General features: G+C 47.5%; 1 protein-coding gene across 4 annotated transcripts in view; it reads right to left on the bottom strand.

Moving 5' to 3' along the window:
- DGKG (diacylglycerol kinase gamma) overlaps positions 1-18,597 on the bottom strand; it is a 224,758-nt gene that overhangs the window by 110,212 nt on the left and 95,949 nt on the right. For 2 of the 4 annotated variants that reach the window (XM_070371987.1, XM_070372013.1), the window contains 8 exons: positions 17,428-17,545; positions 15,790-15,878; positions 12,427-12,543; positions 11,336-11,428; positions 9,696-9,755; positions 6,740-6,819; positions 5,514-5,588; positions 2,768-2,853 (listed from right to left, as the gene is read on the bottom strand). In XM_070371987.1, the coding sequence (XP_070228088.1) occupies positions 2,768-2,853; positions 5,514-5,588; positions 6,740-6,819; positions 9,696-9,755; positions 11,336-11,428; positions 12,427-12,543; positions 15,790-15,878; positions 17,428-17,545 (718 nt within the window). The remainder of the gene's footprint in view (positions 1-2,767; positions 2,854-5,513; positions 5,589-6,739; positions 6,820-9,695; positions 9,756-11,335; positions 11,429-12,426; positions 12,544-15,789; positions 15,879-17,427; positions 17,546-18,597) is intronic. The other 2 variants (XM_070371997.1, XM_070372006.1) reach the window with 2 other exon arrangements.

The raw sequence follows: 18,597 nt of genomic DNA, 5'->3' as shown, positions 1-18,597 counted from the left end.
CAGCTCTAACAGCAGGCAAAAAAAAAAAAAAGACTTGGCTCTGGCTCTCATGGTACCTACCATTGAGAGGGAGAGATAGCTATTAATGAGGTAATTGGTGCATAATTTCAAATGCATACTGGGAAGGAGGGGACTGCGGTCCTGTAATGGAAGGCTGATCTTCCCCAAGGAAGGCTGAGGTCTGAAATAGAAGCCGACCAAGCTTCTGTTCTGCCAGGGGAGCAGAACAGACAGGCCCTGTGGTGGAAGGGACACTAGTGTCTTCAAGGGTCAGAAAGGGATTGAGTATTTGAGGGGTGAGGATGGGGGTAGGAAATGAGGCTGGAAGGGTGGGCAGCTGCTAGGCACCACTTTGGGCCCCTGAAGCATTGGTTTTATCTTTATCTAAGAATCCTGGGAAGCCACTGATGTGCTTCACACACATCAAAACCCCACTGACATTCAGGAAGGACCACTCTGGCTATTGCACGAGAACAGATCAGAGAGAGAGGTGAAATGGGGTTGCATAGAGCACTGAACAAGGGCCTCAGTCTCTTGAATGAACGATCATTGTCCAGTTATTCCTTTTACTCTCATTTTTTTAATCTCTGTTTTTTAACCTGTGAAAAAACAGATCACCTCACATGCTTTTTCTGTTCTGGGCAACATATATCACCTGTGTCCCCTGCAGATGAATCTTATAAAGCTTGTCCGCAAACCCTACTTTCTCCTTCCCGATGGAGAGGGAATCCTACAAGCAGCTCCTAGCACTCCAGCCATCCACCCTCTGCTGATCAGCTTTTTCTTCCTCGGCTCCCAGAGGATGCCTCCCTCCTCCCACAAACAACTCCAGAGCCCTGGGTGACAAGAGAGCGTGGGTGGCTGCTTGGCAGGGCCGTGTCCATGGAAACCAGAGTGCCTGTGGGGGAGCAGATGTGGCGGGTATGGGGGATGCCTGTCCCAACCCAGGTGGCTTGCTTACGACCCCCGGGGGCCCAGCCTTCTCCACCCTGTCCAGGGTCTATCCTGGCCCATCCTCCACTCCCCTCTTCCCAGAGGAAGTACTTTTCTCCCATGGGAAGTCAGCAAATCCTGTGGGCTCAATCTTCCAAAGCTATCCAGACCCTGATTCCTCCTTACCACCTCCTCTGTCTCTACTGTGGTTCGCGGCCCAGGTCCCCTCCCTGGATCTCTGCAGGAGCCTCCTAACTGGTCTCCCAGCTCCCACCCTTTTCAGTTTCTGTAATCTGTTGTGCCCCTGCTTTGCTCAAAACAATCTAGCATCTTGGGATCTTCATGGTATGACAGCCACATTCCGTATCACGTAGCCCATGTCCTAGAGACTTGGCCCTGCTTTGTCTCTGCTTTATCCCCAGCCCCTCTTGCCTCACAGACTCCACCCTGGGCATGCTCTGCAGCCTCCTCACTGGACTTCTGCTCCTGCCTCAGGGCCTTTGTATCTGCTGTTCCTTCTGCCTGAACTACTCTTTCCTTGGGCATTCGCGAAGCTCTCCTCCTCCAGGTCTCCATGCAAATATCATCTGCTCCTCAGGGCCTTCAAAACCACCCTGTCTTAGTTTGCAACCCCACTCCCACTGCTGAGCTCCCTTTGCCTATTTTCTGCTGTTCTCTCACTCTCTTTTTTAATCACCTTCTGTCATACTGTATATTTCACTTATTTCTTTGTTTACTGTCTGTCTCTTCCCTCTAGAAGGAAGCTCCATGAGGGTGAGACGGTGTCCTTTTTGAGCTGCTGCATCACCAGGGCTTCCATGGGAGCTAAGCACCTGGAGGTACACAGGAGGATCTGGGGACCAAAGGATGAAGACAGCCACGCAGCCCAGGCTCGATGCTCTGGACCATCTCAGCAATTCCCTTGGCTGCTTTCCTGAGTTTATGTTCTATATCTCAGTGTTTATCTGGGCTCTCCAGGGTTAGATCTTGAATGTATCCCTCGTCCCAGAATCTCAGAGTCATTCTCCATCATCTACCGGTGGTACTGTGTCCAAGGACCCACAGATCCAGGCAGGCCTCCTGATTCTCAGCCTGGACCCTCCCCACCATCCCCATCACCCTTTTGATCAAGGCATATTGGACATACCCCATCGTAGCTTTTCTTTGCTTGAACTGATCTGAGCTTTCAGATGTACTTTGTGGGCTCTGGGCTCTAGGCGTTCATTTCAAGGTGACTTGCCCTGCACTATGCATCTATTCTTAGTTCCCTCGCCTTTATCCAGCACCCTGGACCTGCCTGAAGTCCCAGGCCTGCTGCCTTCCCCCCCGTCTCCCCATCTGGCCTGTCCTACAACTGCCCAAATCCTGCCCATGGCAGATATTTTTGAAGCAAGGCCTGAGACTAAGCTGTTAACATCTGTACATGTGGGAATCCTTCCATTGTGTTTTCTTTCTTTTGTCCACCCGAAGTAGGTATTTAGTGAAGCATTGGTCCAAGAGTAGAAACAAAGATAAATAAGACATAGTTCCATTTCTCTTTATTACCTTCCTCTGACTTTTAACATGGGCTTCACAGGTGGTGCTAGTGGTAAAGAACCCGACTGCCAAAGCAGGAGACATGGGTTCCATCCCTGGGTCAGGAAGATCCCCTGGAAGAGGGCATGGCAACCCACTCCAATATTCTTGCCTGGAGAATCCCATGGACAGAAGAGCCTGGAGGGCTATAGTCCATGGGGTCGCAGAGACATGACTGATGCAACTTAGCACTCACACACACAACTTTAAATACAGTTATTGTAAATCAACTACAAAGGTCCTTCCAGCCCATTCTTACCAATGCAATCCAAAATCCAGCCAACTGTCCCATCACCTCCACAGGCCAAAACACGGAAGTCTGGAGTATCGCGGAAAAAGTTAAGTCTGGGAAGTAGAAAGGCCAAAATGGTTTTGCTGACAGGCTGAACTTTGACACTCCTTGAGTCGAAGTCCCCCCACCCCACCCCAACACCCTGCTCCCTTCCGGGAAGCATATTATGACCTTGACTCCTTTTGGGGTTGAAAGGGTCACTCAGTGTTCTGAAAGCAGAACATACTAAGCAATGCCATTGAGTATGAACTCCATGGAGCCAACTTTGTCTAAGGAGATTCTGACTCAATATTCAACACAGAAAATGGTTTTCTAGAAACTGTCTATGATTTATGCAGAGGAATCCACAGTTTGCTTATTTTGGCACCAATACAATTAACCCCCAACATCTGCCTCCTTTCTAGCTCTCACCTACTCTGCCCCCACAGCTTTTGAGATGCAGCAAACTAGCTGAATCTTCATCCCACCCCAGACCTAAGTGGAGTAAGCACCATCTCCCCTCAGGGGCCTTAAGCCTGTAGAGAAGGGCTGTTAACCTGGGGTGCATATCTAAGGGGTGTGTGGGTAGAATCCAGAGGGCCTTGAACTTGAAAAAAATGTTACACTATTATCTTCCCTAAACTCTAACTGAAAATTAGCATTTCCTTCAACAATACCTGTGACTTTGTTAAGGAGCCGAAATGACAGGTATTTCAATGTTTTACTACAGTTGTGGCAGGCATTTTCTATTATCACTTCTGCTCATTACTGTTTTAATTTACAGTAGCTATTAGACCCGCCTCTGGAACTTGCCATATAATGTCTTAATAAATCACGTGTATTTTCCTGTCACAGATTTGTTGTCTAACCTTTAGTAACTGTTTTTTCAATAAAGTTTCCCTGGGTATTTCTATATATTTCATTGTATACATTAAAAAATATTATCTCAATGTTAAGAAGGGGTCCATAGGCTCCATGAGACTGCTAAATGGGTTCCTGGTGCAAAAAAGGTTAAGAACCTCTGCTGTAGCACAGAGAGGATCTGGGGAGGCCTCGGGGTGGGGCTTGAGAAGCTGAAGCCCAGGATTTCCTCTTTGCCTTGCTTGGTGATCTGAAGAGACCCCTGGGGTCTTCTGCCAATGCAGGTGTGGGCAAATTAACATCCCCTCCCCGCCTTTCTCCTGTAGAACTCTTCTCTCCTGTAGAGCTGGATTCTGAATGAAGGCTCCCTTCAGCTAGACAGCCTCTCTGATTACAGGCTGACACATACAGCAGAGAGAGATACTCAGGGCACAGTGGCCCTAGAAGCAGCCACCAGGCTTGTCATCCTGGGCAAACCAATTTAGGATGGATGCAGTTAAGGGACAGTACTGTCTGTCTTCAAATATCAAAATGCCCTAGAAGAGAGCAGGCTGGTAAAGGCATCTGTGGGCTGCTGCTCAGTCACAAGTCACAGATGGAGGAGTCATCGGCCATCATGAGGACCGTGATGGCACATGCAGCAGCACAGGTGGGCTTTATTTTGAAATTAATTTTATAGGTAAGTCACGGCAGAGGTGCTGAATTTGCACTCATGTTTCTTTCCCCTTTAGTGGTCTTGTATCATCACCGCCAAAAATAATAGCTGTGTGTCAAACAGCTGAAGACACAGTCTCTTCTTACTTATTTTTTAAAATGAAAAACACTTTAAAAAATTTTTGGCTATGCTGCATGGCATTTGGGATCTTAGTTTCCTCACCAGGAATTGAGCCCACAAGCCCTGCAGTGGAAGTACAAATCCTAACCACTGGACCACCAGGGAAGTCCTCAGAGTCCCTTTTTAGAGTCCTTACCCAGACCCTCTTAAGGTCTTGGTGAGCCAAGCATAGCAATGCAAGTTTGGATGTTGGAAACCCCAGCCCAGGAGGCACAGATCTGAGGACTGGCACTGAGATAGCCTCGGGCTGGCCAGTCAGTGTCTCTAATGCACTGGCTCCGGCTGGTAAGAAGGTTGCAGTCTTTGGGTACCTTCCAGCCCTAGTGCTGGAGGAACCTCTGATTACAGGGCTCATCATGTCACGGCTCCTCCCACAGAACTTGGGGAGAGCTGCAGAGGAGCTGCTTATCTCCTTTTGTTGCTCCCTGTCTCCTCAACACAGGGAAATAGCCAATAGGCACATGACAGGAGACGGGCCGGTGCGGGTGGGGAAGGGTGCACCGAACAACCTCTGAACTGGATGATTCAGGAAAAAATGTGATTTCATCGAACAACTAATTGTCTTGATCCTAAAATGCCTCGACAACAGAACATGCTGTGGAACTCTGAGTCAGCTGTATGGATTTCTGAAATACCGACGGACAGTGCTAAGAAAACTCTTTTCTTCTCCCTGATGATTCAGTATGAAGATGCCAGCTAATACAGCCTTGCGAATAAGTTAATTTACCAGCCTGCCCTTCTTGTCAATCCCACAAATGACATTTGCAATTTTTCCCTCTTACAAAATCAACAGCTTTTTCTGGGATAAAGTAGAGTAGGCTGCTTCCCAGAGTCAGCCGTAATGGGTGTTCCTGAGTATCTCCAGGAGGAAGTAAGAGTAGATTACGAGGAAAAGAAGAGAAAAGGAGTGAATTGGTAGGAAGGACAAGTCTACGGATGAAAGAGATTTTAAAAAAACCAAACCACCCAGAAAGCTATCCTCTTTAGAGATTACAGGGGGCGGGGGAGAAATAAGAAGTAAAGATTGTATCTCCATACCCTGGAGTAGGCCCCCCATTGTCCAGGTTGAAAACTTGTTTGGGGTTGAGCAGATAGTGGAATTTCCGAAGAATTCTATGGAAAAAAAAGAAAGAGAGAGAGAGAGAGAGACCGAGACAGAGAAGGGGAATGTCATTGTGAGAAGTCATAGGAGGGCAAGTACCTCTCCAGCCCAGTGATGGTGGGAACGTGGGTCTCTTTAAACCCAACGAGGGGAAGACTGCACACAGGTCCTGCAGACCCTGAACTCCCAGGTCCAGCTGGCCTCACCCAGGCCCTCACCCTGGTTCAAAGTCTCCCCACCATCCAAGATTCAGTCTCCACCCCCAGGAGTAGTGCGCCTTGCACAGAGGACAGTGCAGAGCAACCCAGAGAACAGGACTTCATTCTCCCGAGGCCTTCTCCTTCATGGAGAACCTCTCCCAAATGTTCTGCATGTTCTAGGTAGTATGATTCTGCTCTTTGTGGACTAGACAAAGGTCCCCCAGGTCCTGGGGTCAGGAGGACATGCAGGAACTGGAGTTGGGGCAGAGGAGCACTGGGGGCAGTAGCCACACCTAGGCTTGGTTTCAAGGCTTCAGCTTGAGACTAATTAGGTCAGTTCAGAAAGGGTGCTCTGCCCCTGTTTGGGTTGGGGGGTCTCATAATTCTTGTTTAAGATCGGCTTATTATTTTTTAAAACGTGGATTCCAGATCACCATGTCAACAATTCATTGCCTCAGAGCTGAACACAGGGAGGCAGAGCTGCTCTGCCCATCCTTCACTCTCTGCAGACTGGGCATTTCCTTCACTGATGAGATGAGTGCCCTGCTTTGTCGTGGTGGAATAGGCCAAGAAGTCTCGACCAGGTGCCTCTGCCATGTCTCTTAAATCAAGAAAAGACTTGGAAGCCCGGGAACTTAACAGGCATCTCAGAACTTAGCCTGATTCTGGGAAACAGAATAATGGCCCATGTGACAACCCCTAGGATAAGTTCTATGTCTATCTTAATACTCGCAAAACCCCCATGGGAGAAGAAATGATTATTATCTCCATTTTACAGAGGATTAAACCAAGGCACAGGGACGTTCAGTCACTTGGATCAGGTCATCAAATGATGTGTGGTAGGGCTGGGACTGGACCACAGGTCTGCCATCTCCGTAGCCCACTCGGTTATGGCTGAGGGGAAGAAAGGACCCAGATGAGGTTGTTCTAGCCTCTCCATCTCAAAAAAGAAGAGAACATACCTTTCTCCTTGTCTCCCTCCACTCTTGGGGTTCACCAAGACCAGCAGGGGGTGGGTACCCGGAATGGGGATGATCTTATACTTCAAAGGCAAAAGAAAAAGAAGTTAGCTGTGTTTCAGCCCACAGGAAGGAATGCAATGAAAGTGGATAATAAGACAGATCCCGGGAGAGGCAGCTGGTAAGCAGATCCAGGCATGGGGTAGAGGAGGTCAGGAGGCAATAGGTGCTGCTCCACTAGCTTAATCTGAGGGATTAAGCAGTTAAGCGGAGAAGGCAATGGCACCCTACTCCAGTGCTCTTGCCTGGAGAATCCCATGGATGGAGGAGCCTGGTGGGCTGCAGTCCATGGGGTTGCTAAGAGTCGGGCACGACTGAGCGACTTCACTTTAACTTTTCACTTTCATGCACTGGAGAAGGAAATGGCAACCCACTCCAGTGTTCTTGCCTGGAGAATCCCAGGGATGGGGGAGCCTGGTGGGCTGCCATCTATGGGATCGCACAGAGTCGGACATGACTGAAGTGACTTAGCAGCAGCAGTAGCAGCAGCAAGCAGTTAAGTGTCTCCAGCCTAAGTGGTTTTTAAGTAGCATTAATGGTGACAAGGGTTTGAGGAGGGGATCAGAAATGGGGCTTCAAATTATTCAGCAATGGTGTGGCTTTGTGCCCACAGCACAAGATTAGCTTTTGTGAAGATACAACTGAAATGATCTTAGAAAATATGACCATCCGGTCCTACACCTAAATAGAATGGAGCTAATCATCACTTCCACCCCCAGCATCTTTCAAATCCACATTTGCAGCCCCAATTTTCCTCCCGAGCTCTGGTTCTACCTTTCTCACTGTCAAAGGGGGTATCTTCAGCCACTGGAACATGCCCCAAATCTGACTTACCTTCTTTCCCCCCAAAACTGGTCCTCTCTCCTGGCTACTACTATTATTCATCCAGTCACCCAGGGAAGACCCTGTCCTGCCAGCTCTTCCCCTGGAATGTCTCATTATCTCCGGCAGCTGCCACAATGCCCACACTGCTCAGGCTTTCTCACCTCAGGTGAAGCCCTGTAAGCTGCCCCCACGCAGTTCTTTCCCAGGCGTCACTAGTCATACCACTCCTGCTCAAAATCCTTTAATGACATCTCATTACCCAGAGGATAAAATCCAAACCTGCTAACCTGGCCTGCAAGGTATTTACGTGTAGCCCCTTTCTATCGTTCTCCCTTAATCACTCTAACCTTCACTGCAGCTCCAGCCAAGTCTGGCTCTTACCCTCTATGAGTGAATTCTCACCCTGTGGTGCTGCTCACACTGGTTTCTTCTCCTCCTTAATGCCCTGAAATGCCTATTTCCTTCATAGAAACCTCAAGAAAAACTTCTCATCCTCAAGGCCCAATTCAAGACCTACTTCGTCTACGAAGTTTTGCTTGATCACTGCAATGAAAACTATTGCATTTGAAGCATATAACATCTTCTGGGTTTGTTTGGTATTGTTTATTTGCATGTTTTCATGTTGTATTTTCTCAGGTGAAGCGAAAGTGAAAGTGTTAGCCACTTAGTCCTGTCTGACTCTTTGTGACCACATAGACTGTAGCACACCAGGCTCCCCTGTCCATGTGATTCTCTAGGCGAGAATACTGGAGTGGGTAGTCATTCCCTTCTCCAGGGGATCTTCCCGGCCCAGGGATCGAACCTGGGTTTCCTGCATTGCAGGCAGATTCTTTATCATCTGAGCACCAGGGAAGCCCAAATGTCTCAAAACATCAACTGGACATTAAATGTCTCAAGGGCAGGGCGGGAGTGTGTATAACCCTCCTACCAAGGATCCCGTTGCCCCAGAGACAGGTGTACTCAGTAAATACTTGTAGCTTCAGCAGAAGGATACACCGATACAGAGGAGCAGCGCCGCTCCATATTCACTGTCTTATGCCTGCTTTTCCATATCTCAAGCTAAAAATTCAGCAAACCCAGTGCCAGATAAGTTGAAATGGACAGCAACATTCTTTATAAATTTTAGGAATTTTTCCATCTGCCAAGGGTGATTATTTGTGTGGTAGCCAGAAGCATCTTGGAGACTGAGAAGTAAATCTTTACCTCTGGGGGTGGTATTCAGAATGCTGAACGACCTGCATAGCATGGACACTGTCCAATCAGAACAGATGCAGGACAAGCAGATAGATGCCAGCTGTGAACTGACGTATCTGCACTGTGTGCGTGCTCCATCTGACTTTCTCCCCTTCAAGGTATCTAGAGCTTTACCACATCAAGCTTCTGGCATCACTGTGGCTTATGTTTTATACTCATCTACAAGTTCTCATTGAATCTTCGAGCATCTCTGGGAGGTGGGCAGTGCAGGGATTTGCTATGTGCCTTTTCAAAGAAGGAAACTTAAGGGTCAGAGGGAGAGGAGGAGTCCCCAGTGTTCTTTCTTTTTCTTTTTCTCATTCCACCTCACCAGGCTGCCTTTTCTGCATTCCCTGGCACTTTGTGAAAGGCACAGAGAGAAGTTCATTGGTGAATCCAACTAAAAAAAAAAAACTGAGTTCTTAAATACACATTTAAGGATGGAGGAGAACTTTTGGATCTATTTAACTCTTTTGGCAGATCACATTCTGGAGACAGCTTGGCAGTCTTGGAAAACCCAATTGTCTATTTTTAGGCCACATTCTTGTTATTATTCAGGGGGTATGCATATTGAAGTTTTATGCAGCATGTTCCTTAAAAGGTGATAAAGCCAGTGTGGCCAGCTACAGGATCAACCAACCTCCCTTTGCACCACTTGCCTACAGCATGGTGGCCAAAGGTAACCCCAGAGACTGGAAATCTAGTATCTTCTGTGATATAATCGATCAGATAGGAAAGCAGATGTTAAGATGTGTTTCTCTAGAACTCAAATCCTGTCCTCCCCTCCACAACCTTGGACCAGCTTAGAAGGAATGAGTAGACTCAGGGTTTGCTGAGGTACCTGCATGACAAGTTCACCCTTGGCTGACACGCTACCATCAGACTTCCCATCTGGCCTGTCCTGTGAAAAGAGAGGAAAGACAAGCATCCTTTGAAAAAAATATGCCTGCTATAAAAAAAGAAATCAAAAGAAAAACAAATGGTTAATATAAAGAAAGAGAATAGAAAACCAGTATAGCATAGGATGGAGTCTTCAAAGTGGGGCTTTGAACCAAAACAAAGAAATGCTCCCTTTGGGTTCCTCAAAGACTCTCCAGGCCTTTGTCATCACTTGCCCTGACTTTGACTTCGAGACACTGGAAGGAACACAGTGTTTCAGAGGAAACACTGAAATGGGCAGAAATGTACTCTGTTGATTCAGAAGCTTGATCTCTGAGAAGCAAGGTCTGAGATCTGGTTTCTATGCTTAGCACTACCTAAAGGATATGACACGAAGTCATCTTTCCTGTTTTTTCTTCAATGTTTATTATTCATTTTATTGAAGTTTATGTCACATACAGTAAAATGCTCAAATCTAAACCTACCCTTCTATGAATTTCTGCATATGTACACGTCCTTCTCACTACTGTGTCTTCTGCTATGTTCTGTTGTGACTCCTGATGCCATATTGACTTTGCCTGGCTTTTGAATCTCATAAAAATGGAATCATATACCATGTCTTTTGAGTCCACCTTCTTTTGTTCAGCATTATATTTTTTGGATTACCCATATTTTTGCATTGAAGCATGGTTCTTTTCCATTGCGATATAGTATTACATTATGTGAATTTGCCTCAATTTATTAATCCGTTCTTGTCAGTGGTCATTAAGCTCGTTTCCAGTGCTTGACTGTTATGAATAAAGTTGATAGGAACATTCTTGTGCATGTCTTTTGGTGGAATAAATGCTTGTTTTTCTCAGATAGACAGGAGGGGACTTGTTGAGTCATAGAGTTTGTGTAACTCCAACTTAGTAGATACTGCCAAATGGTTTTTGAAAGTGGTGGTTTTTTCCCATCAATTTTTAATGAGAAAGAAGATGGTCAAGTAAAGGGTGAAATGTGAGGAGTTAGTGATCCTCAGCCACATCTCTAAGATGAAAAGAGAACAATTTAAGGTCTTTGGTACTTGGTTTGAGAAAAGGGTCTGCAACACAGGAGACAAAAAAAATTTCAGATGGGGACAACTGGAGTTTAATTTTGTAGCTTTCATTTCCAGGATGGGGCTGTGACACCCTTGGAAATCTTCAAGGCAGCGGGAAGTCCATGTTTGGACACAGGAGAGAGGGAGACAGAGACAAGGGAAGCCTCGCTGTGCATGGGTGGTGACTGGGGTTCCTTGAGCTGTGATCTGCCTGCAAGGTGCTGGGAACAAAGAACGTGCTTTTCTTGCTGGGCCATGTCAGAGCATTTTGGGTGGCTGGTGGTCGGGACTGTTTCAGTCTGTGAAGTTTTCCTGACAACCTGACTGTGCAGCACTGACCTCTCTTCAACTTGTGCTGAAAACACAAATCCTAAGAGTTGTTGAGGGAGCCCGCAGAGGGATGTAAATGTCTAAATGCTCCTGCATCTGAAATGTGAGCTGGGGTTGCCCGGGGCAGGGGGTGGTAGAGGTGGGGGGGTGGGTGTGGAGACAGAGCTCTGTTGTTGGGAGGCAACACTTACCCGGGTAATGGGGCATATCGATGTGGGCAGCAAAATATGGTCCCTGAGCTCTCCACCATCGCACAGTGTTGACAATTCACACTTGCGGTGAAACTGGAGGGGAAAAATGAAGATGAGAATGAGTGAAAGTGTTCAAGGAAATGTCAAGTATGAGAGTCTAGAAACTTCCTAGGGAGGCAAGTTGTCTAGGGCGCCTTCAAATCCTGATGCACTACTGCTTTGGCAGTATAGCTTAGACAGTGTGTGTGTTTGCATGTGTGGTGTGTGCTTAAGGATGCCAAGTCTGCTGTGGGCAGAGAAAGGAGACCAAGTGCTGCCTGCCCATAGCAGCTGGAGCGAAATGGTCCCAGGCAGACTTGTGGGTCGTCAGTGTGGCAGCCACATGTGGATTCCAGAGCCCCCCTTGGTTATTTGCTCCCTAGGCACTGAGACACTGGTAGGAAGGAGATCTTGTTGAAGAAACTCATGAGACGCTGGAAGTAAACCCCATGGCTCAACCTCTGTGTTTTCAGAGTTCTGCAATCTGATTTGGAGATGTGTCCTTTTTATGATACCTGGGGGTCAAGGGGACAAGATGCAGCACTGATCTGCTATGGAAGGCAGGTCAGGCAGCTCTGGGTGTCCAGGATAGAAGTAGACGTTTGCTGCATCTGGTGGGCACAGGCCTCTGGCCCAGGCAGTGGGGCTGCTGTCAACTCTGTGTCTTCCTCTGACACAGGGATTCTGGTGTCTAATTCTTCTCTCACTCTGTCAATGCCCTCGGCCCAGCCAATACCCAGGAGAAGGAAGCTAATGGTCCAGCCTGCTGTTCTCAGCTGCCTGGTCACAAAGACAGCAGACTGCCCAGCATCGTCTTAAGCAGACCTGGGTGGGGGTGGGCAGACACCCTCTCTCTGGGCAGTTTGATGATTTACTGGAGGCAATTAGACTTTGGGCACTGGCAGCAGCTCTGGGTGCCCTCTCTAGCCTTGCCCACGTAGCTCTGCTCATGCCCCCTGGCAGGATGTCCACTGCTGCCTGGCTGCAGCTTGAGCAAAAAAAAAAAAAAACCACACTGAAAAGAAGCAGGGCTGCCCTGAGCGCCAACCCACCGTCATCCGGCACCACACGCAGTGCCGCGCGGTGACACTCTGGTAGCACTTGATACTTTTGTGGCACCGGTCACACTTGACGGAGGAGTTCCCTTCCACCCATGCGTGCTGCATCACCTGCAGGAGGGAAGGGAAGGATACCAGGGAAGGCTGCAGAACCACGGCCCCACGCCCTGGGCCTGAGGAGAAGGTCTGGGAAGAGCACAGGGATGGGGAGGCCAGAGGGCTGGTTCCTGTTTAGCGGGCACTGGGCAGCTTAGCTGAATTGCACAGGGTGGTCTCTCCCTACCTAGTCACTATCACTCTAATCAAGCTAGATGAAAGCCACTTTGCCTGCTTTTTGAACAGTCCATCTCCTGGCAGTTAAGCCTCTGAGCAGTGCCTCATCTGGCAGTCCATCTGCCTGTCTTGCGGACCTCTTTGCAAAGGGATGTGCTTGTGTGTGCCCTCTTTTGGAAGGCCGCTCAGTGCAGGGAAACACAGGAGGGCTTGGTCTGCAGACCAAGCTGATTAGAGCACTGATTTTCCACTTTATAGCAGGGTGATCTTTGGCCAGTTCTTGGACCTCTCTGAGTCTCAGGTCCTTCATCTGTAGAAATTGGCATAATAAGCCCTACCCCTGGGCTTGCTGGGAGAATTAAAGGAGCCAGCCTATTTGGAAGGGCCTTCCTGGTACAGCCCTGGGCCTTGGGAGGTACTCTGAGCAGGAACTCCCTTTGCCCTTCTTGCTTCTATGGGCCAGTGTGTCTCAACCTTAGCAGCCCCTTAAGACCACCTGGGGAGTTTCTAGAAGTCCTAATGCCCAGCCCTAACTCCAAGTCAAATAAATTAAAGTCCCTGAGGGTGAGGCCCATCGTTAGTTTGTTTTAAAGCCCCCTGAGTGATTATAATGTAGAGCCCAGGCTAAGAAGCACTCTGGAAGGAAGTTAGAGAGAAAGCCCAGAGGAATTAGTGTGGGTCATCAGCCAGTGGCTTTCACATCTTTTTCCTGCAGAGCTGGTTGTACCTGCTTCCTGGCCAGAATCTGTTTCTAGAGCAGCCCAGGAACCTGGGAAACAGGTGGGCATGCATGTGTATGCATGTGACTATAAGTGCAAAGTGACCCATGATGCCAAATTCTGGGGGTCTGAGCACTCAGTTAAGCACCCCAGGAATTCTACAACTTCTAAAAATTGTTTTCCACTAGGGCACCCTGAATAGCAGAAGGGGTGGATATGGACTCTGGGGAAATGTAGGGGCATAGCCTGAAGTGCCAACAACAGGCACAATATTAAACGCACACGGACTATTTGCCTGACACCATCCATGTTTGTATTAGATAAAAGTTTTAAATTACTTATCAGTTAAGTTACTGTGTCCTCCTTCCAAAAGGTTTTTGGTAAAACTGTTGCTCTAAATGTGTCACATTTACTTTGTAGTTTCTCACCGTCTGCCGTTCACCCCTGAGGGTGTAAAGAACTCGGTTTGCTAATCAGTTTGTCACCTACATGGTCACAATTAATTTGCTCCAAGATTATTATTATTTCTATTATATATAGAAAAAAAATATGAGGCTTCAGAGAGGTTAAGTGACTGGTCCTAGGTTCCAAGGCTGAAAAGTGGCCAAGCAGGGACTCATGGCCAACTCTCCTGACTCCAAGTCCATGGGACTTTCCCAACACCACGTTGCCTTCTCCCTCCTCTTCTGGGATCAGAAGAGGATGGTGAAGGACTTGGGTTCCCCCTGGAGTCTCAGAAAGCCAGGAATGTGCCCTCAGTGGTCTCCCTCTATTCCGAGTGTGGCAATGGCCAGAGTGCAGGCTCAGGGCCTGAGCCTAGGAGGCGCACCGCATGTCCTGGTGAAAGGCATGGGCATGGAAAGGTGTGTGCATGGGCATGGTGCGGGAGGAGCAGACAAGAGGCCATGTGGTGCCTCACAGGCATGCATGCGTGCCCCTGGAGGTACCCTTCTCTCTCAGACTCCTTCTGCGGATGGCTGGATACTACTCCCGTCTACTTATCCATCTCCTGACTCAGATTCTTTAATGGGGTCTTCCCTCTGCAATAACTCTGAGTGTCCTTCCCCTGCTAATTTGAAAAAGTGTCTATTTCCAGACTCAGTGAATGGCACCACTAGATGGCCACCTTAGAAACGTGGTAGCCATTTCCAACCTCCCTCCCTCTTTCATCCCCTACACCATTGCCACCAAGTTCTGGTGGTAGGACCTCCAAATTATCGCTCAAACTCTCGCCTTTCCCTTTAAGTCCTTTTTCTCTGCCAGTGAGACAGTCAGAATACTCAACAGCTGGCGTGACTGGGGGGCAGTCACTCAGCACAGACGCAGCAGAGAAGGCGAGTACAGACCCAACCCAGGCAGGCCCTCAGCAGCACTATCTCTTGCCTGAACTATTGGAAGGGTTTGCCCCTCTCTAATCTGATCTCTTTCTGGCACCATAGTCAGAGTATGTGTGCATGCTCAGTTGTTTTAGTCATGTCCAGCTCAGTGACCCCTTAGACTGTAGCCCGCCAGGCTCCTCTGTCCATGGGGTTCTTCAGGCAAGAATACTGGAGTGGGTTGCTATGACCTCCTCCAGGGGATCTTCCTGACCCAGGGATCAAACCTGCATCTCTTACATCTACCTGCCTTGGCAGGTGGGTTCTTTATCCCTAGTACCAGCAGTGAACCTAATTTGCAAACCCAATCATCTCTTCACATGCTCAAAATTCTTTAGCAGTCCCTTAGCTACATATGAACCTCCTTCCCAGCTCCTCAGCCTGGATCTCCCCAGTCCAGAGCACATCTCCTGCCTTTCCCTCTGAGCCTCCTCTATGCCAGTCACACTAAACCAAGTACAGACCCCAGAATAAGCCACGTATCCATGTCTTCACTCTTGAAGTTTCTCCAGCCCAGAGTGCCTTGTCCTCCTCGATTCCTTGTGAAATCCTGCTGACTTGGGTTCAAGACACAACTCAAATGCCATTTGTTTTTTTTGGTGAACGCTTCCTTGTTCGTCTCTTCTCCCTTCCCTCCGCCCCCATGCCTCAGCTGTAAGTCCCACACAGCGCTATCACTACCGCACTGCTCGCTACGTTATGCTCTGCTTATGTGCCTGTCTCCTCCCACCAGACTGCATGGTTCCCCAGGCTGAGGACCACCTTATGACCCTCATACCCCCTGGAACAGGGCCTAGCACATGGTGGGTGGGTACTAGGGAGATGCTGAATGGATTGATGGATGGACAGGATGGTTTCAGGGTGGTCCTCGAGGCAGAGAAGGGACAGGATAAAGCTCCCAAAGCCCCTTCCTGTCCAGGAATCTGTGGAGATGGATATGTCACCCGGGACACAGCATGCAGTAGAACAAGGCAACAGGTATCACCAACCTCGCCGCCCCTTTTGGTTTTGGAGTTCGTTTTGATACACGCAGGAATGTTTTTGGATACACAGCGTTCGTGGACTGTGTATTTACAGTCTGCAAAATAAATGAATAAGTAAATAAGAATAGTGCCTGTGAGTGACCACTAGGGAAGGTCAGCCATCCTCCTCCCCCCTAGCTGAGGCCCAGGCCTCCCTCCATGGGGCAGGGGACATGTGGAGCTGGCCTGGCCAACTGGAAATTCAAGTCTCCAGTTTTCACTGACAGGAATCCAGTTATCTCCCAGACATGCTTCTACACCCTCCACCCCACCCACTGGCTTTCACTGGTGAACGGAGCAGGAAAACATCCCTTAAGAGGACTATGAGGTGTCACCCTGGCTATGCCAACAACACAGTATTGAATGTTGGGATGTTGGGGAGTGGAAAGCAAGGCCAGGGTCTCTCTAACTCTGCAGACAGGCAGACCTGGGCTTGAACTCCGGCTCTACCCTTTGTAACTACCCACATGGTCTAGGGTATGTGCCTTCACAGCTCTGAAATTCAGAGTGTTCTACAAGATGGGAATAAAATTAGCTTTTACTTTGGGGAGCTTTTGCAGCATGAAATTATTTGTATAAAGCACCGCTTGTGCAAGGCAGAATAGCTATTCCACAAATTTATTGTTGTTATTACTTACTACTATGCCACAGGCCTAGAACCTACTAGGAATGAGGCTAGGTCTATGAAAAGTGGGTGAGAGCCAGATATGAGAGGTTGATGGAAAGACAGGGGGCCCCTTCTTATGCCTGCTGATGCTTGTTCAAGGTAGACACTGGGCCCAGCTCTGCTACGATGTCTTTTGTAGTGGAGGTTGCCTGCTGCCTGGCTCCCATGTACATGTCAAATGAAACAGTTTGGTGACCCACACCGTACCCGAGGGCCCTCCCCACAGCAGCAGGTCCCCTGTCCCTGGAGGGTTCAGGCTGAGTGCCTGCTGTCTGCATCCTGAGGTTGGGGTCGGGGCGGGCAGGATTCTGCACCCATATACCCTGGACCTTGCAAAGCCTTCCTGTTGCAGCCCTTCCCCTCTCTTCCTGTCCTCCAAATTCACACACATTCCCCCATCATCCCTTCTCTCTTCCTTCCCCTCCATCTCTTTCTTCTGCTCTCCTTTCCAGGCTCCCTCCCTCCTTTCTCATGTGTGTGTGTGTGTGTGTGTGTGTGTGTGTGTGTGTGTTTCTCCTCTCAAGTCTGACTTCACTAAGTGGATTATAAAGTATAACAAATGGATAATTTTAATTTCCATTGTATTTATGAATATTAATTTAATTAAAAAAACCCTCAGGTTCTTCTGACCACGCAAACATTCACTAGCAAAACGCAACTGAAATTAATATGAGATGCTTTTTAGTTACCTGTGAACTTTAATAACTTTTTTCTAGGGAGTCAGTGGCCCATGACACGACTCCAGCAGACTAATATTCGTCCATTTGATTTGGGTTGAATAAGGATAGGACATGGAGGTCTTGTTCTATTCCCTGCTCTGGGAAGAATATGGCAGGTCTCTCAAGCTAGGAAGGAGAGATGCCTAAACTTTCCTGGGACTGGCTCAACCATGTGCAGAGCAAGCCTGGCGAAAAAGGGTTTGAAGGAAGTTTACTCACAAATGCAGCAGAGGCCTTGCTTCCGAACACCCATGAGCATGACGTGGCAGAAGTTGCAGTAGGTTGGTTTCTTGAAGTGCTTCAGGGTCCAGGCATGCTTCCCATCCCCCTTGGAGCCCTGAGGGGACAGCAACAGAATGCGATGCTCAGCAGGAAGCCCCACTTTCTCTAAAAAGAGTCTCTTCTCATATTTGGAAGATGAATTATTCGTTTAACTTACTGATGTAAATACTCTGAATAGAAATGCAAATAAAAACAAAATCCTTCGTGTGTGTATGTGTGTATGTTCTAAAATAAGCAAAAATTAAAAATTAGGACTGAATGGAGTATGTGTGTGGGAGATAAAATTAGCCCTCTCCTGCATGGCTGGTGGAGTAGAAATCAGAACAAACTAAAGTTATTTTTCTCTTAACTTCATCCTTTCTTTTTCAATCATTTATCTATTATCTGTCAAGCATCTATTTATTATGTCCATCACCTATTATTTATCAATTGTCTATTATCCATCAATCACCTATTATCTATCACGCACCTTATCTATCCATCCATCCATTCATCCATCCATTTCTCTATCTAAAGGTCCTTTAAATGTTTATAACTTTCAACTTACAAATTTCCTTTCCTGGATTCCATCCTAAATAAATTTTTGAAAGATATATGAGCATTTTTGTGCTCTATCAGACATTGAGCGCAGAATTATTTAAAGTAACAAAAAACTGAAAATATCCTAAAGCCCTCAAAAATGACCAAGAGGTTCGTGGTACATCTCTATGATTTAATGTTAAGTGGCCATCAAAAAGATATTCATAAGAACCTTGGATGGCTTGGGAATGTGCTCATGATACTAAGTGCTAAGACAAAAAAGCAGAACGCAAATTTGATGACATATTATGATCTCGGTTTTATATAATGATACATTGGATGGGGAAAAAAAAAAAAACTGACCAAATTGTTAACAGAGGTTAGCTATAGCTAACAACACTATGGGTTTATTTTACTTTCTCTGTATTTGCCAAATTTTTTACAGTGAGGAGGTACTAGTTTTATAATCAGGAAAAAATTAGCTTAGTAAAAATACTGTACTCCTCTCAACAAACTTTCTGTACATAGAAAAAAATAGCAAAGAGACAGAGAGGGTTAAATCCTTTCCCCCTGGCTTGGCTCAGAAGC

The sequence above is a fragment of the Bos mutus genome, chromosome 1 (genome assembly GCF_027580195.1).
Source record: "Bos mutus isolate GX-2022 chromosome 1, NWIPB_WYAK_1.1, whole genome shotgun sequence".
Lineage (NCBI taxonomy): Eukaryota > Metazoa > Chordata > Mammalia > Artiodactyla > Bovidae > Bos > Bos mutus.
Note: the sequence above shows the minus strand (reverse complement) of the source record. Positions and strands in the feature narration are given on the sequence as shown.